Source organism: Panulirus ornatus, chromosome 18, assembly GCF_036320965.1.
Source record: "Panulirus ornatus isolate Po-2019 chromosome 18, ASM3632096v1, whole genome shotgun sequence".
Classification (NCBI taxonomy): domain Eukaryota; kingdom Metazoa; phylum Arthropoda; class Malacostraca; order Decapoda; family Palinuridae; genus Panulirus; species Panulirus ornatus.
In genome coordinates, this window is record NC_092241.1 from 3,038,325 (window position 1) to 3,062,995 (window position 24,671).

At 40.4% G+C, this 24,671-nt stretch overlaps 1 protein-coding gene across 1 annotated transcript in view; it reads left to right on the forward strand.

Moving 5' to 3' along the window:
* Positions 1–329: 329 nt before the first annotated feature.
* The window catches only part of LOC139754958 (sodium-coupled neutral amino acid transporter 7-like), a 151,746-nt gene continuing 127,404 nt past the window's right edge, over positions 330–24,671 (forward strand). Inside the window, exons 1-2 of the mRNA XM_071672784.1 lie at positions 330–721; positions 23,710–23,831. Of these exons, the coding sequence (XP_071528885.1) occupies positions 460–721; positions 23,710–23,831 (384 nt within the window). The 5' untranslated portion in view covers positions 330–459. The remainder of the gene's footprint in view (positions 722–23,709; positions 23,832–24,671) is intronic.

A 24,671-nucleotide genomic window follows, 5' to 3' on the forward strand; every position in this document is an offset into this window, starting at 1 on the left:
CGTTATGTAACATCTCTGGTGATGCACTTAAAACTGTGTATCTATTTTATCACAGTGGACTCGGTGACTCAATACCAATATTCACTTATACTAAGAAACAAGTATGAAATGAGCAATAGCCACGGGACACTTGCGAACTGAAAGCAAGTGAAACAAGGATCAACCTTAAGTAACAAAAAAATAAATCAAAACAAATATAATCAACAAAGTAATAATTCAGATTGTCCTGCCATCTGTTGGGCAGATGTGAAGTACGGTCAATCTTCACCAGCTGAGCGGAGATGACTGTCTGGGTTGTATGTACACAACTTGACGTAAACAAAATCCTCCCATGTCATAAGCGCTCAAAACATTCTAGTGTGGGAAGGGTTAGGAGTAGGACGTGTAAGTCCTTTACTCGATCGGACTATATATATATGTCTATTTTTTTCTCAATGTTTTTACGTTATCGTTTTAGATATGTCTCAGGATTTAGCCAATGACTGTGATAGTACGGACGGAGTGGTTGTAAGTGTTGTAGCTACTAGAGCAGCGAGATCCAGGTCGGGTTCCACCCGATGTGAGCTCGTCGTAGGTCATGTGACTCCAAGGCTCTCGTCTAGGGACGTTGGTGAGAGTGACGATGTAGCTTTATTGTCAGATCCAGAGCCAATAGCAACAACATATCATGATGACCTCTTTGCTTCATGTCAACTTACAAGTAGCTGTGGAGAAGATATTGGTATGTATTTTTAGATTTTTGGAATTTTCAGGATAAAGTTCCAGTTTAGGGGTACCGTGATAGATTATGAAGCTAATGTCAGTGAACGTTTTGTACATATAATTAGTGGCTTAGATCAGGAGAATGATATTTGCAGCGTTTTATTTTATCCTCTGCTAAAAATTAATAGTGGAACATTTTAAAAGACAGGTTTTTCACTACCTCCAAAATTCGTAAATACTTTCCTGTGTCTTTTTCTTTTTCATTTTCATTATTCTCTCTATATTTCAATTAAGGCTCGGCCTTGATGTGAACTTTTGTCCATGATTGGAGTCTTCAACAAAAATAGAAAAAAAATGGGGAGCACTCTTAAAAAGAAAAAATTGGGGAGTGCTATGATGTACTGGGAAAAACGTTGGGTTAAAGAAGACGCCTCTAGAAATCAGTAAACCATACTCAGGTTCCCCATGCATTGTAAATGTACTATATTTTTGAAGTTAATTGAGAAAATGCAAAAATGATGTTTGCGTTCAATTGCCTGGAAGTTTTTTTTTACCTTAGAGACTTCAGTCATGGAAAAATGTCCACATCAAGGTCAGCCCTTAGTTGAAATTTAGAAAGGATTTTGAAGTGGAAAAATATTTATGAATTTTAAAGGAAGTGACAAACCTGTCTTTTAGAATGTGCCAGGTCATATTCATTAAGAAAGACATGAGAAAGTAGAGAGTTCTAAAGTTTTGAGGTGTAAGGTAAGTGTAGTATATGTCATGTTCACTGGGTAATTCATCAGAAAATTGACATGCGTGTCGTAGTTAATAAATTTTGATGAAAGTAGTATCAATGGATTTCTTGCACTCTGTAGTGTGGACTTTTACCTGTAACATGTCCTAATCTTACAAGGTAAGGTCTCCAGAGTGAGGAGGGCTTTGAAATAGATGAAATTTTTGGAGAAAAATCACTCTTTACTAATTGTTCTGAGCGTAAGGAGTTGATTGGTACCACTAGAACTAGGTACCTGGCTAGAACAAGAGGGATGCATGCAGAGAGCCAAAATCAAACCTTCACTGAGTTGCAGTGGGGACATATCTGGTAGTAAACCATCACCCCACCTGGTTAGACTTTCTGTTTAAAAACCAGGGTTTTCTATTCATTTATTCTTCAATATAAATCTCTTTTGTTACTCTTTTGATATTCTTGCGTATTTAGTGATAATTTCCTGAAAGGAGGCTAATGAAAATTAAGAAATAGACACAGTAATGAAATATGCAAGCCACTAAGGCGACGAAAACATTGTGAGGAATATATATTGATAGTAAATTGTATACTGGGGTCGACATGCTGTCAGTGGATTGAACCAGGGCATGTGAAGCGTCTGGGGTAAACCATGGAAAGTTTTGTGGGGCCTGGATGTGGAAGGGGAGCTGTGGTTTCAGTGCATTATTACATGACAGCTAGAGACTGAGTGTGAACGAATGGGGACTTTGTTGTCTTTTCCTAGCGCTACCCCGCACACATGAGGGGGGAGGGTGTTGTTCTTCCATGTATGGCGGGGTGGCGATGGGAATGAATAAAGGCAGACAGTATGAATTATGTACATGGGTATATATGTATATGTCTATGTATATGTATACATTGAGATGTATAGGTATGTATATTTGCGGGTGTATGTGTATGTGGGTGGGATGGGCCATTCTTTCGTCTGTTTCCTAGCGCTACCTCGCTAACGTGGGAGACAGCGACAAAGCAAAACATAATAAATAATAAATTGTACCATAAAGACATTTCCTCAAAACTATAATTTTCTTCTGTATGAAATTATAGACTTTTTTTTTTTTTTTTTTATACTTTGTCGCTGTCTCCCGCGTTTGCGAGGTAGCGCAAGGAAACAGACGAAAGAAATGGCCCCCCCCCCCCCCATACACATGTACATACACACGTCCACACACGCAAATATACATACCTACACAGCTATCCATGGTTTACCCCAGACGCTTCACATGCCTTGCTTCAATCCACTGACAGCACGTCAACCCCTGTATACCACATGACTCCAATTCACTCTATTTCTTGCCCTCCTTTCACCCTCCTGCATGTTCAGGCCCCGATCACACAAAATCTTTTTCACTCCATCTTTCCACCTCCAATTTGGTCTCCCTCTTCTCCTCGTTCCCTCCACCTCCGACACATATATCCTCTTGGTCAATCTCTCCTCACTCATTCTCTCCATGTGCCCAAACCATTTCAAAACACCCTCTTCTGCTCTCTCAACCACGCTCTTTTTATTTTCACACATCTCTCTTACCCTTACGTTACTTACTCGATCAAACCACCTCACACCACACATTGTCCTCAAACATCTCATTTCCAGCACATCCATCCTCCTGCGCACATCTCTATCCATAGCCCACGCCTCGCAACCATACAACATTGTTGGAACCACTATTCCCTCAAACATACCCATTTTTGCTTTCCGAGATAATGTTCTCGACTTCCACACATTTTTCAAGGCTCCCAAAATTTTCGCCCCCTCCCCCACCCTATGATCCACTTCCGCTTCCATGGTTCCATCCGCTGACAGATCCACTCCCAGATATCTAAAACACTTCACTTCCTCCAGTTTTTCTCCATTCAAACTCACCTCCCAATTGACTTGACCCTCACCCCTACTGTACCTAATAACCTTGCTCTTATTCACGTTTACTCTCAACTTTCTTCTTCCACACACTTTACCAAACTCAGTCACCAGCTTCTGCAGTTTCTCACATGAATCAGCCACCAGCGCTGTATCATCAGCGAACAACAACTGACTCACTTCCCAAGCTCTCTCATCCCCAACAGACTTCATACTTGCCCCTCTTTCCAGGACTCTTGCATTTACCTCCCTTACAACCCCATCCATAAACAAATTAAACAACCATGGAGACATCACACACCCCTGCCGCAAACCTACATTCACTGAGAACCAATCACTTTCCTCTCTTCCTACACGTACACATGCCTTACATCCTCGATAAAAACTTTTCACTGCTTCTAACAACTTGCCTCCCACACCATATATTCTTAATACCTTCCACAGAGCATCTCTATCAACTCTATCATATGCCTTCTCCAGATCCATAAATGCTACATACAAATCCATTTGCTTTTCTAAGTATTTCTCACATACATTCTTCAAAGCAAACACCTGATCCACACATCCTCTACCACTTCTGAAACCGCACTGCTCTTCCCCAATCTGATGCTCTGTACATGCCTTCACCCTCTCAATCAATACCCTCCCATATAATTTACCAGGAATACTCAACAAACTTATACCTCTGTAATTTGAGCACTCACTCTTATCCCCTTTGCCTTTGTACAATGGCACTATGCACGCATTCCGCCAATCCTCAGGCACCTCACCATGAGTCATACATACATTAAATAACCTTACCATCCAGTCAACAATACAGTCACCCCCTTTCTTAATAAATTCCACTGCAATACCATCCAAACCTGCTGCCTTGCCGGCTTTCATCTTCCGCAAAGCTTTTACTACCTCTTCTCTGTTTACCAAATTATAGACATTCATCAAAAAATTATGCTTGCCCTTTGAGCTATTACAGCTCATGTTAATTTTTCAAATGCAAATGAATATTTTGTATAAATAAATGTTGGAGTTTGAAACATTGAAAACATTAAAAACTTTGTCAAAGTACTGAGTACATAATATTACAGTATTGATTTCATGTACAATTTACTGCTCTTCTTTACCTTTAAGCACTCTGTGGCTTATTAGGTATTAACTGAATTTTATGTAAAATAGACTGATAGTCTTCCATAAAGACATTTCCTCAAAGCTATAATTTTCTTCAGAATAAAGGTGTTTGGGTACAGTGCCTCAGATGAGGAATATATATTTACATCATTGAATAAAGAATTGCTTGCCTCAGGAGAATTTATAGTTCATGTTAATTTTTTGTAAAACAAATAAGATCCATTTTCTGCTCATCTACCTGTGGAAAATTCCTCATAACTTTCCTCTTTTCTCTCATTGTTCTGTAATTCCACCTCTTGACTCAATGAACATACCTGGTATGACTGTTATATCCACTCTTTCTTAGACATCCCACATTATGGAATGAGCTAAGTGTGCCTCAAAGAAAATAAGAATCCTCTTTAGATGTTGAAGTTTCTTTTCCTCCACACTGTTGCTCCATTTATACAAAGGATTGACACGTCCCAGTGTTGGGTACTGCTCCCACATTTGGGTTGATCTAGCTCTGCATCCTTACTTGACTGAGTTGAGGTGACAGTGGTCTGACTTAGAAACTCTCCCACGCTAACCTCAAAACTTGACCCACTTACCCTATGCTGCAGTGTTGGTTCAGTTTCCCGTTCTTTATTTTTTTTATGTTAGCTGAGACAGCATGGGCCGCTGAGGCCCTAATCAAGGCCATCCCAGTAATTCCCTCTTTGAAAAATGTGTGAGAAATACTTAGAAAAACAGATGGATTTGTATGTAGCATTTATGGATCTGGAGAAGACATGATAGAGTTGATAAAGATTCTTTGTGGAAGGTGTTTAGAGTATATGGTTTGGGAGATAAGCTCCTAGAAGCAATATAAAGTATTTACCAAGGATGTAAGGCATGTGTACGTGTAGGAAGAGAGGAGAGTGATTGTTTCCCAGTGAAGGTTGGCCTGCGGCTGGGGTGTGTGATGTCCCCATGGTTGTTTAATTTGTTTATGGATGGGGTGGTGTGGGAGGTAATTGCTAGAGTTTTGGAGAGAGGGGCGAGTATGCAGTCTGTTGGGGAATGAGTGGGCCTGGGAAGTGAGTCAGTTGTTGTTTGCCGATGATACAGCTCTGGTGGCTCATTCGAGTGAGAAACTGCTGAGGTTGGTGACTGAGTTTGGAAAAGTGTGTGAAAGGAGAAAATTGGGAGTAAATGTGAATAAGAGCAGGGTATTAGGTTCAGTAGGGTTGAGTTGAATTTCTTTGGATAGTGTTGCAGTGGAATTTATTAGAAAAGGGGGTGACTGTGTTGTTGATTGGTTGGAAAGGATATTTAATGTATGTTTGGATCATGGTGAAGTGCCTGAGGATTGGCAGAATGCATGCATAGTGCCATTGTACTAAGGGAAAGAGGATAAAGGTGTGTGTTCAAATTACAGAGGTATGAATTTGTTGCGTATTCCTGAGAAATTATATGGGAGGGTATTGATGAAGAGGGTAAAGGCATGCACAGAGTATCAGATTGGGGAAGAGCAGTGTGGTTTCAGAAATGGTAGAGCATGTGTGGATCAGGTGTTTGCTTTAAAGAATGTATGTGAGAAATACTTACAAAAACAGATGGATTTGTATGTGGCATTTATGGATCTGGAGAAGGCATATGATAGGGTTGATAGAGATGCTTTGTGGAAGGTTTTAAGAGTATATGGTGTGGGAGGTAACATTGTTGGAACCACTATTCCTTCAAAATTACCCATTTTTGCTTTCTGAGGTAATGTTCTCGATTTCCACACATTCTTCAACGCTCCTAGAACCTTAGCCCCCTCCTTCACCCTGTGACTCACTTCAGCTTCCATGGTTCCATCCGCTGCCAAATCCACTCCCAGATAAGTAAAACACTTCACTTCCTCCAGTTTTTCTCCATTCAAACTTACCTCCCAATTGACTTGTCTCTCAACCCTACTATACCTAATAACCTTGCTCTTTTTCACATTTACTCTCAACTTTCTTCTTTCACACAGTTTACCAAATTCAGTCACCAGCTTCTGCAGTTTCTCACGCGAATGAGCCACCAGCACTGTATCATCACCGAACAACAACTGACTCACTTCCTAAGCTTTCTCATCCACAACAGACTGCATACTTGCTCCCTCTCCAAAACTCTTGCATTCACCTCCCTAACAACCTCATCCCTTTACAAATTAAACAGCCATAGAGACATCACGCACCCCTGCCGCAAACCGACATTCACTGAGAACCAATCACTTTCCTCTCTTCCTAATCGTACACATGCCTTACATCCTTGATAAAAACTTTTCACTGCTTCTAGCATCTTGCCTCCCACACCATATACTGTTAACACCTTCCACAGAGCATCTCTATCAACTCTATCATGTGCCTCCTCCAGGTCCATAAATGCTACATACAAATCCATTTGTTTTTCTAAGTATTTCTCACGTACATTCTTCAAAGCAAACACCTGATCCACACATCCTCTACCACTTCTGAAGCCACACTGCTGTTCCTCAATCTGATGCTCTGTACATGCCTTCACCTTCTCAATCAATACCCTCCCATATAATTTCCCAGGAATACTCAACAAACTTATACCTCTGTAATTTGAGCACTCACATTTATCCCCTTTGCCTTTTTACAATGGCACTATGCATGCATTCCACCAATCTTCAGGCACTTCTCCATGAGCCATACATTTTTTGAATATCCTCACCAACCAGTCAACAACACAGTCACCCCCTTTTTTAATAGATTCCACTGCAATACCATCCAAACCCGCCGCCTTGCTGGCTTTCATCTTCTGCAGAGCTTTCACTACCTCTTCTCTGTTCACCAAACATTCTCCCAGACCCTCTAACTTCGCACACCACCTCAACCAAAACACCCCATATATGCCACTCTGTCATCAAACACATTCAATAAACCTTCAAAATACTCACTCCATCTCCTTCTCACTTCACCGCTACTTGTTATTTCCTGCCCATTAGCCCCCTTCACCGATTTTCCCATTTCTTCTCTTGTCTTACGCACATTATTTACCTCCTTCCTAAATATCTTTTTATTCTCTCTAAAATTTAGTGATACTCTCTCACCATAACTCTCATTTGCCCTCTTTTTCACCTCTTGCACCTTTTTCTTGACCTCCTGCCTCTTTCATTTATACATCTCCCACTCATTTGTACTATTTCCCTGCCAGACTCGTCCAAATGCCTCTCTTCTGTTTCACTAAGAATCTTACTTCATCCTCCCATTCACTACCCTTTCTAATCTGCCCACCTCCCACACTTCTCATGCCACCAGCATCTTTTGTGCAAGCCATCACTGCTTCCCTAGATACATCCCATTCCTCTCACACTCCCCTTATGTCCTTTGCTCTCACCCTTTTCCATTCTGCACTCAGTCTCTCCTGGTACTACCTCGCACAAGTCTCCTTCCCAAGCTCACCCCCAACATTTTCTCTTCTTTTCTGAAAACCTCTACAAATCTTCACCTTCGCTGCCAGAAGATATTAATCAGGCATCCTTCCAGTTGCACCTCTCAGGACATTAACATCCAAAAGTCTCTCTTTCACGCACCTATCAATAACACTCTGGCCATCTTTCCTACTCACATACGTATACTTGTGTATATCTCTCTTTTTAAACCATGTATTCCCAATCACCAGTCCTTTTTCAGCACACAAATCTACAAGCTCTTCACCATTTCCATTTACAACACTGAACACCCCATGTATACCCATTGTTCCCTCAGTTGCCTCATTACTCATCTTTGCATTCAAATCTCCCATCACTATAACCCGATCTTGTGCATCAAAACTGCTAACACACCCACTCAGCCGCTCCCAAAACACTTGCCTCTCATGATCTATCTTTTCATGCCCAGGTGCATAGGCCCCAATAATCTTACACTCTGTCACATACTCCCACAACTGTTTCAGGAGTAGTGCTACTCCTTCTTTTGCTCTTGTCCTCTCACCAACCCCTGACTTTACTCCCAAAACATTCCCAAACCACTCTTCCCCCTTACCCTTGAGCTTCGTTTCACTCAGAGCCAAAACATCCAGGTTCCTTTTCTCAAACATACTACCTGTCTCTCCTTTTTTTCTCATCTTGGTTACATCCACACACATTTAGACACTCCAGTCTGAGCCTCCAAGGAGAATGAGCACTCCCTGCATGACTCCTTCTGTTTCCCCTTTTAGAAAGTTAGAATGCAAGGGGGGAAGGGTTCCTATTCCCCCTCTCCTGTCCCCTTTAGTCACCTTCTACGACATGTGGGGAATGCGTGGGAAGTATTTTTTCTCCTCTATCCCCAGGGATATTTAATTCAACGTATACATACATATCACAAGGATGTTTGTTTAACTTATACATACATATACATACACAGACATATACATATATACACATGTACATATCCATACTTGCTGCCTTCATCCATTCCCGTCACCACCCTGCCACACGCGAAATAGGATCCCCACATCAGCGAAGTAACACTAGGAAACAGACGAAGAATGGCCCATCCACTCATATACTCATATATATACATAAACACCTATATATGCACATATACATACATGTACAGATCAACATATACATACATATACATACACATACACAGACATATACATGTATACACTTGCTTGCCTTCATCCATTCCTGGTGCCACCCCGCCCCCCCAGGATACAGCATCACTACCCCCTGCTTCAGCGAGGTAGCGCCAGGAAAACAGACAAATAAAGGCCACATTTATTCACACTCAGTCTCTATCTGTCGTGTAATGTACTGAAACCACAGCTACCTTTCCACATGTAGGTCCCACAGACCTTTCCATGGTTTACCCCAGATGTTTCACATGCCCAGGTTCAGTCCATTGACAGCATGTCGACCCCGGTATATGACATCATTCCAATTCGCTCTTTTCCTTGCATGCCTCTCACTCTCTTGTATGTTCAGGCCACCATAGCTCAAAATCTTTTTCACTCCATCCTACTGCCTCCAATTAGGTCTACTGCCTCTCCTTATTCCCTCCAACTCTGACACACACATCCTCTTTGTCAATCTTTCCTCACTCATTTTCTCCATATGTCCAAACCATTTCAACACCCTCTCTTCTTCTCTCTTAGCCACACTTTTTTTTATTTTCAAACATCTCCCTTACCCTTTCATTACTTACTCGATAGTACCACTTCACACCACATATTGTCCTCAAACATTTAATTTCTAATGCATCCACCCTCCTCCATACAACCCAATCTATAGCCAGGTTTCACAGCCATTTAACATTGTTGGGACTACTATCCCTTCAAACATAGCCATTTTTGCTCTGGAGATAACATTTTCATCGCTCCCAGAACCTTTGCCTTCTTCACCCACCCTGTAACTCACTTCATCTTCCATGTTTCCATCCGCTGCTAAGTCCACTCCAAGATATCTAAAACTCTTGACTTTCTCCAGTTTTTCTCCATTCATATTTACATCCCAGTTAAATTGTCTCTCAACCCTACTGAACCTAATAACCATGCTCTTATTCACGTTTACTTTCAACTTTCTCCTTTCACACACTTTTCCAAACTCGGTCACCAACCTGAGCAGTTTCTCACACATATCAGCCACCAGAGCTGTATCATTGGCAAACAACAGCTGACTCTCTTCCCAGTCCCTCTCATCCACAACAGGCTGCATGCTCTCCCCTCTCTTCAAAACTCTTGCATTTACCTCCCTAACCACCCCATCCATAAACAGATTGAACAACCATTGGGACATCACACACCCCTGACACCGACCGACATTCACTGGGAAGCAATCACCCTCCTCTCTTCCTACTTGTATGCATGCCATACATCCTTGGTAAAAACTTTTCACTGCCCTATTTATATATAGGGAGCAGGAGGCTAGAAATCCTCCCCTCTCGTTTTTTTTTTTCTTTTTTTTACTTTTCCAAAAGAAGGAACAGAGGGGGGCCAGGTGAGGATATTCCACAAAGGCCCAGTCCTCTGTTCTTAACGCTACCTCGCTAATGAGGGAAATGGCGGATAGTTTAAAAGAAAGAAAGAATTTATATATATAAGTGAGAGTAAGTGAGCTTGGGAAGGAGACTTGTGTGAGGAAGTACCAGGAGAGACTGAGTACAGAATGGAAAAAGGTGAGAACAAAGGACGTAAGGGGAGTGGGGGAGGAATGGGATGTATTTAGGGGAGCAGTGATGGCTTGCGCAAAAGATGCTTGTGGCATGAGAAGTGTGGGAGGTGGGCAGATTAGAAAGTGAAAGAGAAGAGAGAGGCATTTGGACAATTTTGCAGGAAAATAATGCAAATGAGTGGGAGATGTATTAAAGAAAGAGGCAGGAGGTCAAGAGAAAGTTGCAAGAGGTGAAAAAGAGGGCAAATGAGAGTTGGGGTGAGAGAGTATCATTAAGTTTTAGGGAGAATAAAAAGATGTTTTGGAAGGAGGTAAATAAAGAGCATAAGACAAGGGAACAAATGGGAACATCAGTGAAGGGGGCAAATGTGAGAAGATGGGGTGAGTATTTTGAAGGTTTGTTTAATGTATTTGAGAGTGGCAGATATAGGGTGTTTTGGTCAAGGTGGTGTGCAAAGTGAGAGGGTTAGGGAGAATGATTTGGTAAACAGAGAAGAGATAGTAAAAGCTTTGCGGAAGATGAAAGCCGGCAAGGCAGCAGGTTTGGATGGTATTGCAGTGGAATTTATTAAAAAGGGGGTAACTGTATTGTTGACTGGTTGGTAAGGTTATTTAATGTATGTATGACTCATGGTGAGGTACCTGAGGATTGGTGGAATGCTTGCATAGTGCCATTGTGCAAAGGCAAAGGGGATAAAAGTGAGTGCTTATATTACAAATGCATAAGTTTGTTGAGTATTCCTGGGAAATTGTATGGGAGGGTATTGACTGAGAGGGTGAAGGCATGTACAGAACATCAGATTGGGGAAGAGCAGTGTGGTTTCAGAAGTGGTAGAGGTTGTGTGGATCAGGTGTTTGCTTTGAAGAATGTATGTGAGAAATACTTAGAAAAGCAATTGGATTTGTATGTAGCATTTGTGGATCTGGAGAAGGCATATGATAGAGTTGATAGAGATGCTCTGTGGAAGGTATTAAGAATATATGGTGTGGGAGGGAAGTTGCTAGAAGCAGTGAACAGTTTTTATCGAGGATGTAAGGCATATGTTTATGGATGGGGTTGTTAGGGATGTGAATGCAAGAGTTTTGGAAAGAGGGGCAAGTATGCAGTCAGTTGTGGATGAGAGAGCTTGGGAAGTGAGTCAGTTGTTGTTCGCTTATGATACAGCGCTGGTGGCTGATTCAGGTGAAAAACTGCAGAAGCTGGTGAGTGAGTTTGGTAAAGTGTGTGAAAGAAGAAAGCTGAGAGTAAATGTGAATAAGAGCAAGGTTACTGGGTATAGTAGGGTTGAGGGACAAGTCAATTGGGAGGTAAGTTTAGATGGAGAAAAACTGGAGGAAGTGAAGTGTTTTAGATATCTGGGAGTGGATTTGGCAGTGGATAGAACCATGGAAGTGGAAGTGAATCATAGGTTGGGGGAGGGGGCGAAAGTTCTGGGAGCATTGAAAAATGTGTGGAAGTCGAGAATTTGGAAAACAAAAATGGGAATGTTTGAAGGAGTAGTGGTTCCAACAGTGTTATATGGTTGCGAGATGTGGGCTATGGATAGAGTTTTGCGGAGGAGGGTGGATGTGCTGGAAATAAGATGTTTGAGGACTATATGTGTTGTGAAGTGGTTTGATCGAGTAAGTAATGAAAGGGTAAGAGAGATGTGTGGTAATCAAAGAGTGTGGTTGAGAGAGCAGAAGAGGGTGTTTTGAAATGGTTTGGTCGCATGGAGAGAATGAGTGAGGAAAGATTGACAGGGAGGATGTATGTGTCAGAGGTGGAGGGAATGAGAAGTGGGAGACCAAATTGGAGGTGGAAGGATGGAGTGTAAAAGATTTTGAGTGATTGGGGCCTGAACATGCAGAAGGGTGAAAGGCATGCAAGGAATAAAGTGAATTGGAACGATGTGGTTTACCTGGGTCGACATGCTGTCAATGGGTTGAACCAGGGCATGTGAAGCATCTGGGGTAAACCATTGAAAGTTCTGTGGGGCCTGGATGTGGAAAGGGAGCTGTGGTTTCATTGCATTATACATAACAGCTAGAGACTGAGTGTGAACGAATGTGGCCTTTGTTGTCTTTTCCTAGTGCTACCTCACGCACATGCGGGTGGGAGGGGGGTTGTCATTTCATGTGTGGTGGGGTGGCAACGGGAATGAATAAGGGCAGACAGTATGAATTACGTACATGTGTATATATGTATATGTCTGTGTGTATATATATGCATACATTGAGATGTATAAGTATGTATATGTGTGTATGTGGACATGTATGTGGGTGGGTTGGGCCATTCATTCGTCTGTTTCCTTGCGCTACCTTGCTGACACGGGAGACAGCGACAAAGTATAATGAAAAGAAATATTATTATATTATTATACTTTGTCGCTGTCTCCCACGTTTGTGAGGTAGTGCAAGGAAGCAGACGAAAGAATGGCCCAACCCTCCCACATACACATGTATATACATAAATGCACATATACATGCAACATATACATACACAGACATATACATATATACACATTTACATATTCATACATGCTCTCTTCATCCATTCCTGCCACCATCCTGCCACACAGGAAATGACACCTCCCACCCCCTGCATGTGTGTGAGGTAGCACTACGATAGGACAACGAAGGCCACATTCGTCCATTGACAGCACATTGACCCCGATATACCACATCATTCCAATTCACTCTATTCCTTGCACACCTTTACCCTCTTGTATGTTGAGGCCCTGATTGCTCAAAGTCTTTTTCACTCCATCCTTCCACCTCCAATTTGGTCTCCCACTTCTTCTTGTTCCCTCCACTTCTTACGCATATACCCTCTTTGTCAATCTTTCCTCTCTCATTTTCTCCCTGTGACCAAACCATTTCAATGCTGCCTCTTCTGCTCTCTCAACCACACTCTTTTTATTACCACACATCTCCCCTACCCTTTCATTACTTACTCGATCAAACCACCTCACACCACATGTTGTCCTCAAACATTCCATTTCCAACACACCATCAAACCACCTCACACAACATATTGTCCTCAGACATTCCATTTCCAACACACCCACCCTCATCCGCACAACTCTATCTATAGCCCATGCCTCGCAACCATATAACATACCCATTTTTGCTCTTTGAGATAACGTTCTCACCTTCCACACATTCTTCAATGCTCCCAGAAACTCTGCCCCCTCCCCCACCCTGTGACTCACTTCTGCTTCCATGGTTCCATCCGCTGCTAAATCCACTCCCAGATATCTAAAACACTTCACTTCCCACAGTTTTTCTCTATTCAAACTCACCTCCCAAGTAACTTGTCCCTCATCCCTACTGAACCAAAAACCTTGCTCTTATTCACATTTACTCTCAGTGTTCTTTTTTCACACACGTTACCGAACTCAGTCACCAACCTCTGCAGTTTCTCACCTGAATCAGCCACCAGCGCTGTATTATCAGCGAACAACAACTGACTCACTTCCCAAGCCCTCTCATCCACAACAGACTGCATAACTGCCCCTTTCTCCAAAACTCTTGTATTCACCTTCCTAACAACCCCTTCCATAAACAAATTAACAACCATGGAGGCATCACATACCCCTGCCTGCAAACTGACATACACTAGGAACCATTCACTTTCCTCTCTTCCTACTTGTACACATGCCTTTCATCCTTGATAAAAACTTTTCACTGCTTCTAGCAACTCACCTCCCCCACCATATATTCTTAATACCTTCCACAAAGTATTCTCTATCAACTCTTATCATGTGCCTTCTCCAGATCCATAAATGCTACATGCAAATCCATCTGTTTTTCTAAGTATTTCCCACATACATTCTTCAAAGCAAACACCTGATCCACACATCCTCTACCACTTCTGAAACCACACTGCTCTTCCTCAATCTGATGCTCTGTACATGCCTTTACCCTCTAAACAATACCCTCCCATATAATTCCCCAGGAATACTCAACTCCCCTCTTTTTCACCTTTGTAATTTGAAAATTCACCTTTATTCCCTTTGCCTTTGTACAGTGGCACTGTGCATGCATTCCACCAATCCTTAGGCACTTCACAATGAACCATACGTACATTGAATATCCTTACCAACCAGTCAACAACACAGTCACCCCCTATTTTTTTTTATAAATTCCACTGCAATGCCATCCAAACCTGCTGCCTTGCTGGCTTTTATCTTCTGCAAAGCTTTCACAACCTACTCTCTGTTTACCAAACCATTCTCTTTGACTGCCTCACTTCGCACACCACCTCGACCAAAACATCCTATATCTGCCACTCTGTCATCAAACACATTCAACAAACCTTCAAGATACTCAATTCATCTCCTTCTCACTTCACCACTACTTGTTATTACCTCCCCATTTGCCCCCTTCACTAAAGTTCCCATTTGTTTTCTTCTCTTACGCACTTGATTTACCTCCTTCCAAAACATCTTTTTTATTCTCCCTAAAATTTAATGATACTCTCTCATCCAAACTCCCCTCTTTTTTACCTCTTGCACCTTTCTCTTGACCTCCTGCCACTTTCTTTTATACATCTCCCAGTCATTTGAACTACTTCCCTGCAAAAATCGTCTAAACGTTTCTCTTCTCTTTCGCTATCAATCTTACTTCTTTATCCCACCACTTACTACCCTTTCTGATGTGCCCACCTCCCACCTTTCTTATGCCACATGCATCTTTTGCGCAAGCCATCACTGCTTCCCTAGATACATCCTATTCCTTCCCACTCCCCTTACGTCATTAGCTCTCACCGTTTGCCTGAGCCAGGTACCCATTTTATTGCCTAATCACTAGGGGTGGATGAATGGCTTGGTTGACTGGTTTTTGCCTCTGAGAACTGGCTGCTTGTGTGCTTCCACCACTAGCTAGACCATGCAATACTTGGGAAGTTGCTATGTCATACGATTACTGTGTTGCAGTTAGCAACTCAAAGGTGGGCTGTTTTGATAACTGCTTCTTTCCCTACTCCTCAAAGCTTTGGAACACTCATCCGTCATGTTTTTCCTGATAACTTTGGCATGGCTCATTTTGAGTATCAAATTTTTCACTTCATTCACAATTTTTAAATATATTCCATTGCCTCCTTTTCATTAATCTCTTTGTATTTCATTTAAGACCTGGCCTTGATAAGGATTTTTTTTCCGTGACTAGAGCTGCCAACATAAGAATGAAAATTATTTATACCAACTTAGTAAGATTCTATATGAAATGCTGCAGTGCTTGAAGTGACATTATATGCATTAAAAATGTGATAACAATTAAGATGTGTACATAACCTTAACTAGTAAAGGTTTTTGAATCAGTACTTAGATACAAGGTAGTGTGATACAGGAATAGAAATGGCAAAGCATGGTAGACAGAAGAGATTAGAAATGCTGTGGAAAAGAAGAAAAGGGCATATGGTAAATTGCTCAATAGGAATGTACCAGTGGAAGTTCAGCAAAGGAGGAGGGAAGAATACAAAATATGTGTGGAATATTAAGAAGCTGATAGAGGAAAGTAAAGGAGTAGATGAAAATTTTGGAAGAAAGTTAAGTGAAAAGTTTTAAGATGATAAGAAACTATACTGGAGGGAGGTAAAATAGGTAAGAGGTGGATGTGAGAGTGGAAATGTTGATGTGAGAAAGTAAGGAAGGGGAATTGCTAAATCAAAAGGAGGAAGTGAAAGGAAGATGGAAAGAGCATTTTGAAGAACTGATGAATGTTGGAGAAAGGAAGGCAGCAGTTGTTACATGCATTGGTATGGAGGAAGTAAGGAAGAGGGTACAAGTAGAGGGGCCTGTAGCAAAGAGGGAGACAAGAAGGGCAATAATGAGGCTGAATGTAGGAAAGGCACCTGGAGTGGATGGGATTACAGCTGAAATGCTGAAGCATGGAGGAGAAACTGTGATAGAGTGGATGCATCTTATATGCAATTTAGCATGGAAAGAGAAGGTTGTGCCTAAAGATTGGGTGAAAGCTATTACTGTTCCTTTATTTAAAGGAAAAGATTCGAAGGATATATGTAGCAATTAAAGGGGAATAAGTCTGTTAAGTATACCAGGAAAAGGGTATGCAAGAATATAAATTGACAGAGTGATGGAAGTGACTGAATGCAGAATAAGTGAAGAGTAAGAGGGTTTTAGGAAGGGTACAGGATGTGTGGATCAGATTTTTGTAGTAAAGATGACTGTGAAAAAGTATTTAGTGAAAGGTAAGAAGTTGTATGTAGCTTTCATGGATCTGGAGAAAGCATACGACAGAGTCGAGTGGAATGCTTTGTGGGATGTGTTAAGGATATGTGGTTTACTGGAAAAACTGTTGCATCATGTAAAAGCCTTCTAGAGAGGAGCAAATGCATGCATAAGAGTGGATGGATAGTGGAGCGAAAGTTCTGGGATACATGTAGGTATGAGGCAGGGGTGTGTGATGTCACTGTGGCTTTTTGATATATGTATGGATGGAGTGAAAAGAGAGATGAAAGCAAAATTAGATAAAAGGGTTGCAGAGATGGAGTGCGGCAGTGAGATATGATTGTTAGTGGCAAGCCTGTTTGCAGAAAGTGAAGAGGATTTGCAGAAGGCTTTAAGTGTGTTTTATGATGTGTGTAAGCTGAGGAGATTGAAGGTAAATGCAAGTAAAAGTAAAGTAATGGTGTTTGAATGGAAATGGAGTGAAAGTATAGGTTTTGTAAGACCATATATAGAGAAAGAAGAAAGTGTTCTAAATTGTGCTGTGGATATTGGGGGGAAAAAGACTTGAGGAAGTGATGGAATTTAAGTATGTAAGAGCTGTCTTAGGTAAGTTTGGTGATATGGAAGGAGAGATAAGGGAGATAGCAGAAAAGGGTAGAAGAGTCATTGGGTCCCTTAATAGATTAATGAAGGGTAGAGGTGTAAGTATGGAAGTGAAGTGAGGATTAAGGGACAGCATAGTCCTCCTGACCCTGACCTATGCAGCTGGAACATGGACATGGAAAGAGGCACAGAGATCAAGAATCCAGGCCATAGAAATTAGCTATTTGAGAAGAGCATTTGGTGTGACAAGATGGAATGAAGAAAGAAATGAAAGGGTTTATAAGAGATGTGGTATGGTAAGGAATGCCAAGGGAATGAAGTGTGGAGTGGTAGAATGGGTGAAATGTAACTTTGAGGAGATTTGGGCATGTGGAAAGAATATAAGACAGGGAATTTACTAGGAGAATGTATGATAGTACATTTAAAGGGGTTGGTGACATGGGCAAATAGGGTGGAGGAATACTGGAGCGAGAGAAACAGAGGAAGAATGCGTAGAATGATGTATGTGAAGGAGACATGTAAGGACAGGGATAAGTGGAGACTCTTTCTTCATGGTCACCCATAATGGTGATGGAGATATAGATAGATAGACGTAACCATACAATACTGAATTTTATGTACAATTGACCACTCTTTTGCTTGACCTTTAAGTATTCTATGCACTCTACTAACTTTTCTACTTATTCTGTTTCTAGTCTGTTCCTCAGTTAGTTGTGAGCCTAATGAAAAGTTGAAAAGAGATAGTTTGACTGAGACTGAACTTGCAAGACACCTACTTAATTATAACATGAAGGAGCAAAATTTTGATGATACATACCTATTGACTGTTTTTCTTTGGCTGCTATTATGGTCATCCACCATTTAGCAGGCATCAGTGATTCAGTCAGTATAAGAGACTTTTGATTTTGGTTATAGCTCTACATTGTCAATAGAAAAAGCTAACACAGGAGGGATGTTGCAGGTGAGATGGATGCTTCTTCTTGCAGAGTTGTCATCTTCACACCATTAAATTCAGGATGCCCTTGGTATGCTATAAAGTGTGCATATGTCACACATTGATGATATCTTTTCTGTGATTTTTATGTAATACAGAAACTTGAAGTGACACGCAACATATGTGTACAGAATTGCTCAAAGTAGTTATCCTTTTGCAAGTTATTCAGTTCAGTAGACACAAATTTCAGCTGTTGGCTCAGATGCATTACCTCCATATGAATGCTTGTAGTGTTCACAGTCCTCACTACATTTTGCCAAAATTCATCTCTGTGTTCACAAAATATCTCATTGATTTTCTATTAGTTTTTAGAAACTTTCCGTACAGTCTTTCTGACAGTTCCGCTGGGTGTCATTTGGAATTTGTTTGACAGCTGGGTGTCATTTGGAATTTCTTGATTGACACCATTTCCTTTTCTCCCTGCCAGCTCATTGGTTAATGGTGGCTTCTGAAATATTTTTGAACCACCACAGTTTGGTTGGAGAACAGTTTAAGGGATGCCTTTTTCTCTACAAGGTTAAAGTAATGAGCTGCACACCCAAACATCTTCAGATCACATCCACCTGCACTGAAGTTTTATTTTTCTTTAAACCTATGAGAAAACCATCTTCTTCAGTGTCAGAACAAAATCTAGTTACCTGTATGAGAATTATCATAGCTTGTTCACAAGTGTGCCTAGCAAGAAAAAAGTGAACAAATGTATAAGAAGTGAGGGATAAGATTAGAAATGCAAGGAAGTGTGGAAAGAAAAAAGAATAGAAACACTGGACTCTAGATTCTGTGCAGTAGATTATATTAAACAGTGAGATTGTAGAGGCAAAGGCAGTTAAGTTGAAAGAATATTGCAGATAAAGTCAGTAAAGGAATTTTAATAAAAAGTATTTTTCAGTGTCATCAGCAAATCGCTGTCTTCATCTTTTTTTTTTTTTCATATTTATTGGTGGGCCACTTGGCTCATTAGCCCTTGGTTTTGGCCCACTAGTTGTATTGATTGGCTTACAAGGCTTTAGATTTGTTTTTGGTACAAAGCTAGCAAAGAGAGATCACCAATACAGTTTCATCCTATGTTTTATATTATGGTTATTTAGAATAAAAGCTTTTTATGGAAATCTTAGTTTTGTTGCAGTTCATTGGAAATTTATGGCTATATCATGTGCCAGTTTTCAATATTGCCCTACTTCAAATATTACAAAATACTTAAAAAAAAAGCCCTGACTTTCATCATTAATTCTAATGTCACAAGTACAGTACTTGAATTTATTTGCATCCACACAATAGTCATTGTTCTTAGTAGAAGAATACTAAATACCATACTATATTACATATGGCACATTTATGAAAACTTGTTTACAATAGTCATTGTTCTTAGTAGAAGAATATTAGATACCATACTATATTACATATGGCACATTTTTGAGAACTTGGTTTACCTTACATGTTATCCCTCAGTGGCTTAGAAATTATCCAAATGATTTTATCTACACTTATGAGATAAGAATCCAACATTGATTTCCTTTTACATCATTACAAAATGCATTAGGCTTTTGTTTATTAGTTTCCCTGCTGCTAGTAGTGGTGTACCTGTATTCTTTTCCTTTGATAATATTTTTTTTATTTATTATACTTTGTCGCTGTCTCCCGCGTTAGCGAGGTAGCGCAAGGAAACAGATGAAAGAATGGCCCAACCCACCCACATATACATTTATATACATACACGTCCACACACTGGACATATACATACCTATACATCTCAACATATACATATATATACATACTCAGACATGTATACATATGTACACATGTACATAATTCATGCTGTCTGCCCTTATTCATTCCCGTTGCCACCCTGCCACACATGAAATGACAGCCCCTCCCCCCGCATGTGTGCGAAGTAGTGCTAGGAAAAGACAACAAAGGCCACATTTGTTCACACTCAGTCTCTAGCTGTCATGTATAATGCACTGAAACCACAGCTCCCTTTCCACATCCAGGCCCCACAAAACTTTCCATGGTTTACCCCAGACGCATCACATGCCCTGGTTCAATCCACTGACAGCACATCGACCCCGGTATGCCACATCATTCCAATTCACTCTATTCCTTGCACGCCTTTCACCCCCTGCATGTTCAGGCCCTGATCGCTCAAAATCTTTTTCACTCCATCTTTCCACCTCCAATTTGATCTCCCACTTCTCCTCGTTCCCTACACCTCTGACACATGTGTTCTTTGTCAATCTATCCTCATTCATTCTCTTCATGTGACCAAACCATTTCAAAACACCCTCTTATGATCTCTCAACCACACTCTTTTTATTACCACACATCTCTCTTATCCTTACATTACTTACTCGATCAAACCACCTCACACCACATATTGTCCTCAAACATCTCATTTCCAGCACATCCACCCTCCTGCGCACAACTCCATCTATAGCCCATGTCTCGCAACCATATAACATTGTTGGAAACACTGTTCCTTCAAAGATACCCAATTTTGCTTTCCAAGATAACGTTCTCAACTTCCACACACTTTTCAACGCTCCCAAAACTTTCGCCCCCTCCCCCACCCTATGATTCACTTCTGCTTCCATGGTTCCATCCGCTGCCAAATCCACTCCCAGATATGTAAAACACTTCACTTCCTCCAGTTTTTCTCCATTCAAACTTACCTCCCAATTGACTTGTCCCTTAACCCTACTGTACCTAATAACCTTGCTCTTATTCACATTTACTCTCAGCTTTCTTCTTTCATGCACTTTAACAAACTCAGTCACCAGCTTCTGCAGTTTTTCACCTGAATCAGCCACCAGCGCTGTATCTTCAGCGAACATCATCTGACCTCTCTTATCCACAACAGACTGCATACTTGCCCCTCTCTCCAAAACTCTTGCATTCACCTCCCTAACAACCCCATCCATAAACAGATTAAACAACTATGGAGACATCACGCACCCCTGCTGCAAACCAACAATCACTGAGAACCAATCACTTTCCTCTCTTCCTACACGTACATGTGCCTTACATCCTCGATAAAAACTTTTCACTGCTTCTAACAACTTGCCTCCTACACCATATATTCTTAATACCTTCCACAGAGCATCTCTATCAACTCTATCATATGCCTTCTCTAGATCCATAAATGCTACATACAAATCCATTTGCTTTTCTAAGTATTTCTCACATACATTCTTCAAAGCAAACACTTGATCCACACATCCTCTACCACTTCTGAAAGCACACTGATCTTCCCCAATCTGATGCTCTGTACATGCCTTCACCCTCTCAATCAATACCCTCCCATACAATTTTCCAGGAATACTCAACAAATTTATACCTCTGTAATTTGAGCACTCACTTTTATCCCCTTTGCCTTTGCACAATGGCACTATGCAAGCATTCCTCCAATCCTCAGGCACCTCACTATGAATCATACATACATTAAATAACCTTACCAACCAGTCAACAATACAGTCACCCCCTTTTTTAATGAATTCTACTGCAATACCATCCAAACCCGCTGCCTTGCTGGCTTTCATCTTCCTTTGATAATAAAACACTATAATGTGAAGGAGAGAGGGCTTTTGAAGAGATTTTTAATCTATGTATGTAATCTGTGTATTTGGTGGCAAAGCATAGTGTTAAGATTCATATCCATCAATTACTAGCAAAATTGATTTAACTATGGATCCCATGAATGAAATGTTTTACTGTTTACAGAACATTGGGCAAGAGTGCCAGGCCCATGTATGAATAGTCAAGCCTTTTTTATTAGATTTACCCATTTCATTGTATGATTTTCCTGTTTATAGATGTATTATACCATTGTATTATGATATTTTAGTGTTTTTGGTTTGGGTTGTTATTACATGGTATGCTGCTCTGTGCATCATATGAGGAATCACAGGAGACTTTGTGCCTTATATATGTTTAAGGGCTCCCACCTTCAGTTGAACTTCCAGTTGATGTAGAATTCCATCTCTTATCCATAGGAGTCATTACCAGCTTAACATCTCAGTTAGGTAAAGTGTCACACCTCACCTATGAATCATCAGAGAGAGAATAACTGCATCATCATGGTGGGAAGCCATATTTACACACCAAGAGTAGTCATTTTTAAAGTAAATGAAGCAGTATGTATGATTAGTCAAGCCTTTTTTATTAGACTTACCCATTTCATTGTATGATTTTCCTGTTTATAGATGTATTATACCATTGTATTATGATATTTTAGTGTTTTTGGTTTGGGTTGTTATTACATGGTATGCTGCTCTGTGCATCATATGAGGAATCACAGGAGACTTTGTGCCTCATATATGTTTAAGGGCTCCCACCTTCAGTTGAACTTCCAGTTGATGTAGAATTCCATCTCTTATCCATAGGAGTCATTACCAGCTTAACATCTCAGTTAGGTAAAGTGTCACACCTCACCTATGAATCATCAGAGAGAGAATAACTGCATCATCATGGTGGGAAGCCATATTTACACACCAAGAGTAGTCATTTTTAAAGTAAATGAAGCAGTTTCTTTTATGGGTGCTAATGTTTTTGGTGATAAAGTTATTTTTTCATGTATTCCTGCTGACAATGTTGTGTCTGTGTAATTGATATTCAGCTGTATAAATGATGCATATGATATGTAGAAAATATATGTGATATGTAAAAAGTATGTAAATGGTACATATGGGATGTGTGAAAATATACCTGAAAAACATACAGTATGAAATGTACTTAGGTGAATTCAATCACACCAAGAAAAACCCATTACCTATGCTGCTGGTCAGGATCTTACCCTTGTCCACTCATCACCTTCCCATACTAATATATAAAAGGGAGAGTATACTCCTTTTTTAGGTATTTCCTTCAGTAACACACAATTCAGAGATATTCTGTAAGGAAATAAAAAGATTTCCTATGCTTGGAGTTAAGTACCAATTTAGATTAACTGCACAGTTTAAGGGCTAAGAAGTGAAAATATGGTGATCCTTAAAAGGTGACCGTCAGCACATGATGTGTGATTCCAAACTTTTTCGCCTGTGCTGATATTATTTTCCTTTAACATCTTTAAGAAAGGCATTAGGACTGAAAAACCATACAATATGTTTAGATATCTGTATTTAAAGAATATTCAAAATGATCCATTAAGAATATTAAGATTTAAAAAATCGGATGCTATTGTGAGCCCTTAATGTCATTAAGAGTCTTTACTAAAATTCTCAGTTATTGTTGCAAAACAATATGGCCATCACCAAACTTTGGTACTTGTAAATACTGTCAGGTTTTCCTCATATTCAGTAGGATGACCTCAGCAAAATGATTAATACAATACTGTTATTTCTTTGCAGTTAAATTTTCAATATTGCTGTTTTACAGGAATCTCATGGTACAAGGCAGTGTTCTTGATAGTGAATGCAGCCTTAGGAGCAGGGCTTTTAAATTTTCCTATAGCTTTCCATGAAGCTGGTGGGATTGTCTCTGGCAACCTCATTCATATTGTAAGTACTTCTCTGGATTATCAAGCATTTTTAGTATTTGGATCCCATAGTGCATCAGAATCTACAAAGTAATGAAAATGCTGTGCAGTATTTAAAAGATGTTAAGATGCAACATGAAATTTGGTAAATCTCAATAACAGTAAGATTCAACATTAGTTCAAACAAGGAGTTATATACAGAAAACAGCCTGTTGACTGACCTCCACATACCCAGTTGATCCAATTTACTTTTCCAGCATGAGTAAGGATATGTTCATTTTCAGCCATCCACCATTTCAGGTTCCTGACTCATTTCTTATGATGTTGACCTGTGTTTTATGTGGTTGATCATTTGTATTCCTCTTTGTTAGTGACGTTTATCAGTGATAATTGCAATCCTTGCATCATCTTGTATCACAATATTTTAATTGATACTTTCCAGTGGTCCAACACTTTCATATATATGACCATCTCCAGCTTCCATGACAGGTTGTTTACTGTATCAGAAATATATATAATTGATATCATTTATTTATTTATTTTGCTTTGTCACTGTCTCCCGCGTTTGCGAGGTAGCGCAAGGAAACAGACGAAAGAAATGGCCCAACCCACCCCCATACACAATGTATATACATACACGTCCACACACGCAAATATACATACCTATACATCTCAATGTACACATATATATACACACACAGACACATACATATATACCCATGCACACACTTCACACTGTCTGCCTTTATTCATTCCCATCGCCACCTTGCCACACATGGAATACCATCCCCCTCCCCCCTCATGTGTGCGAGGTAGCACTAGGAAAAGACAACAAAGGCCCCATTCGTTCACACTCAGTCTC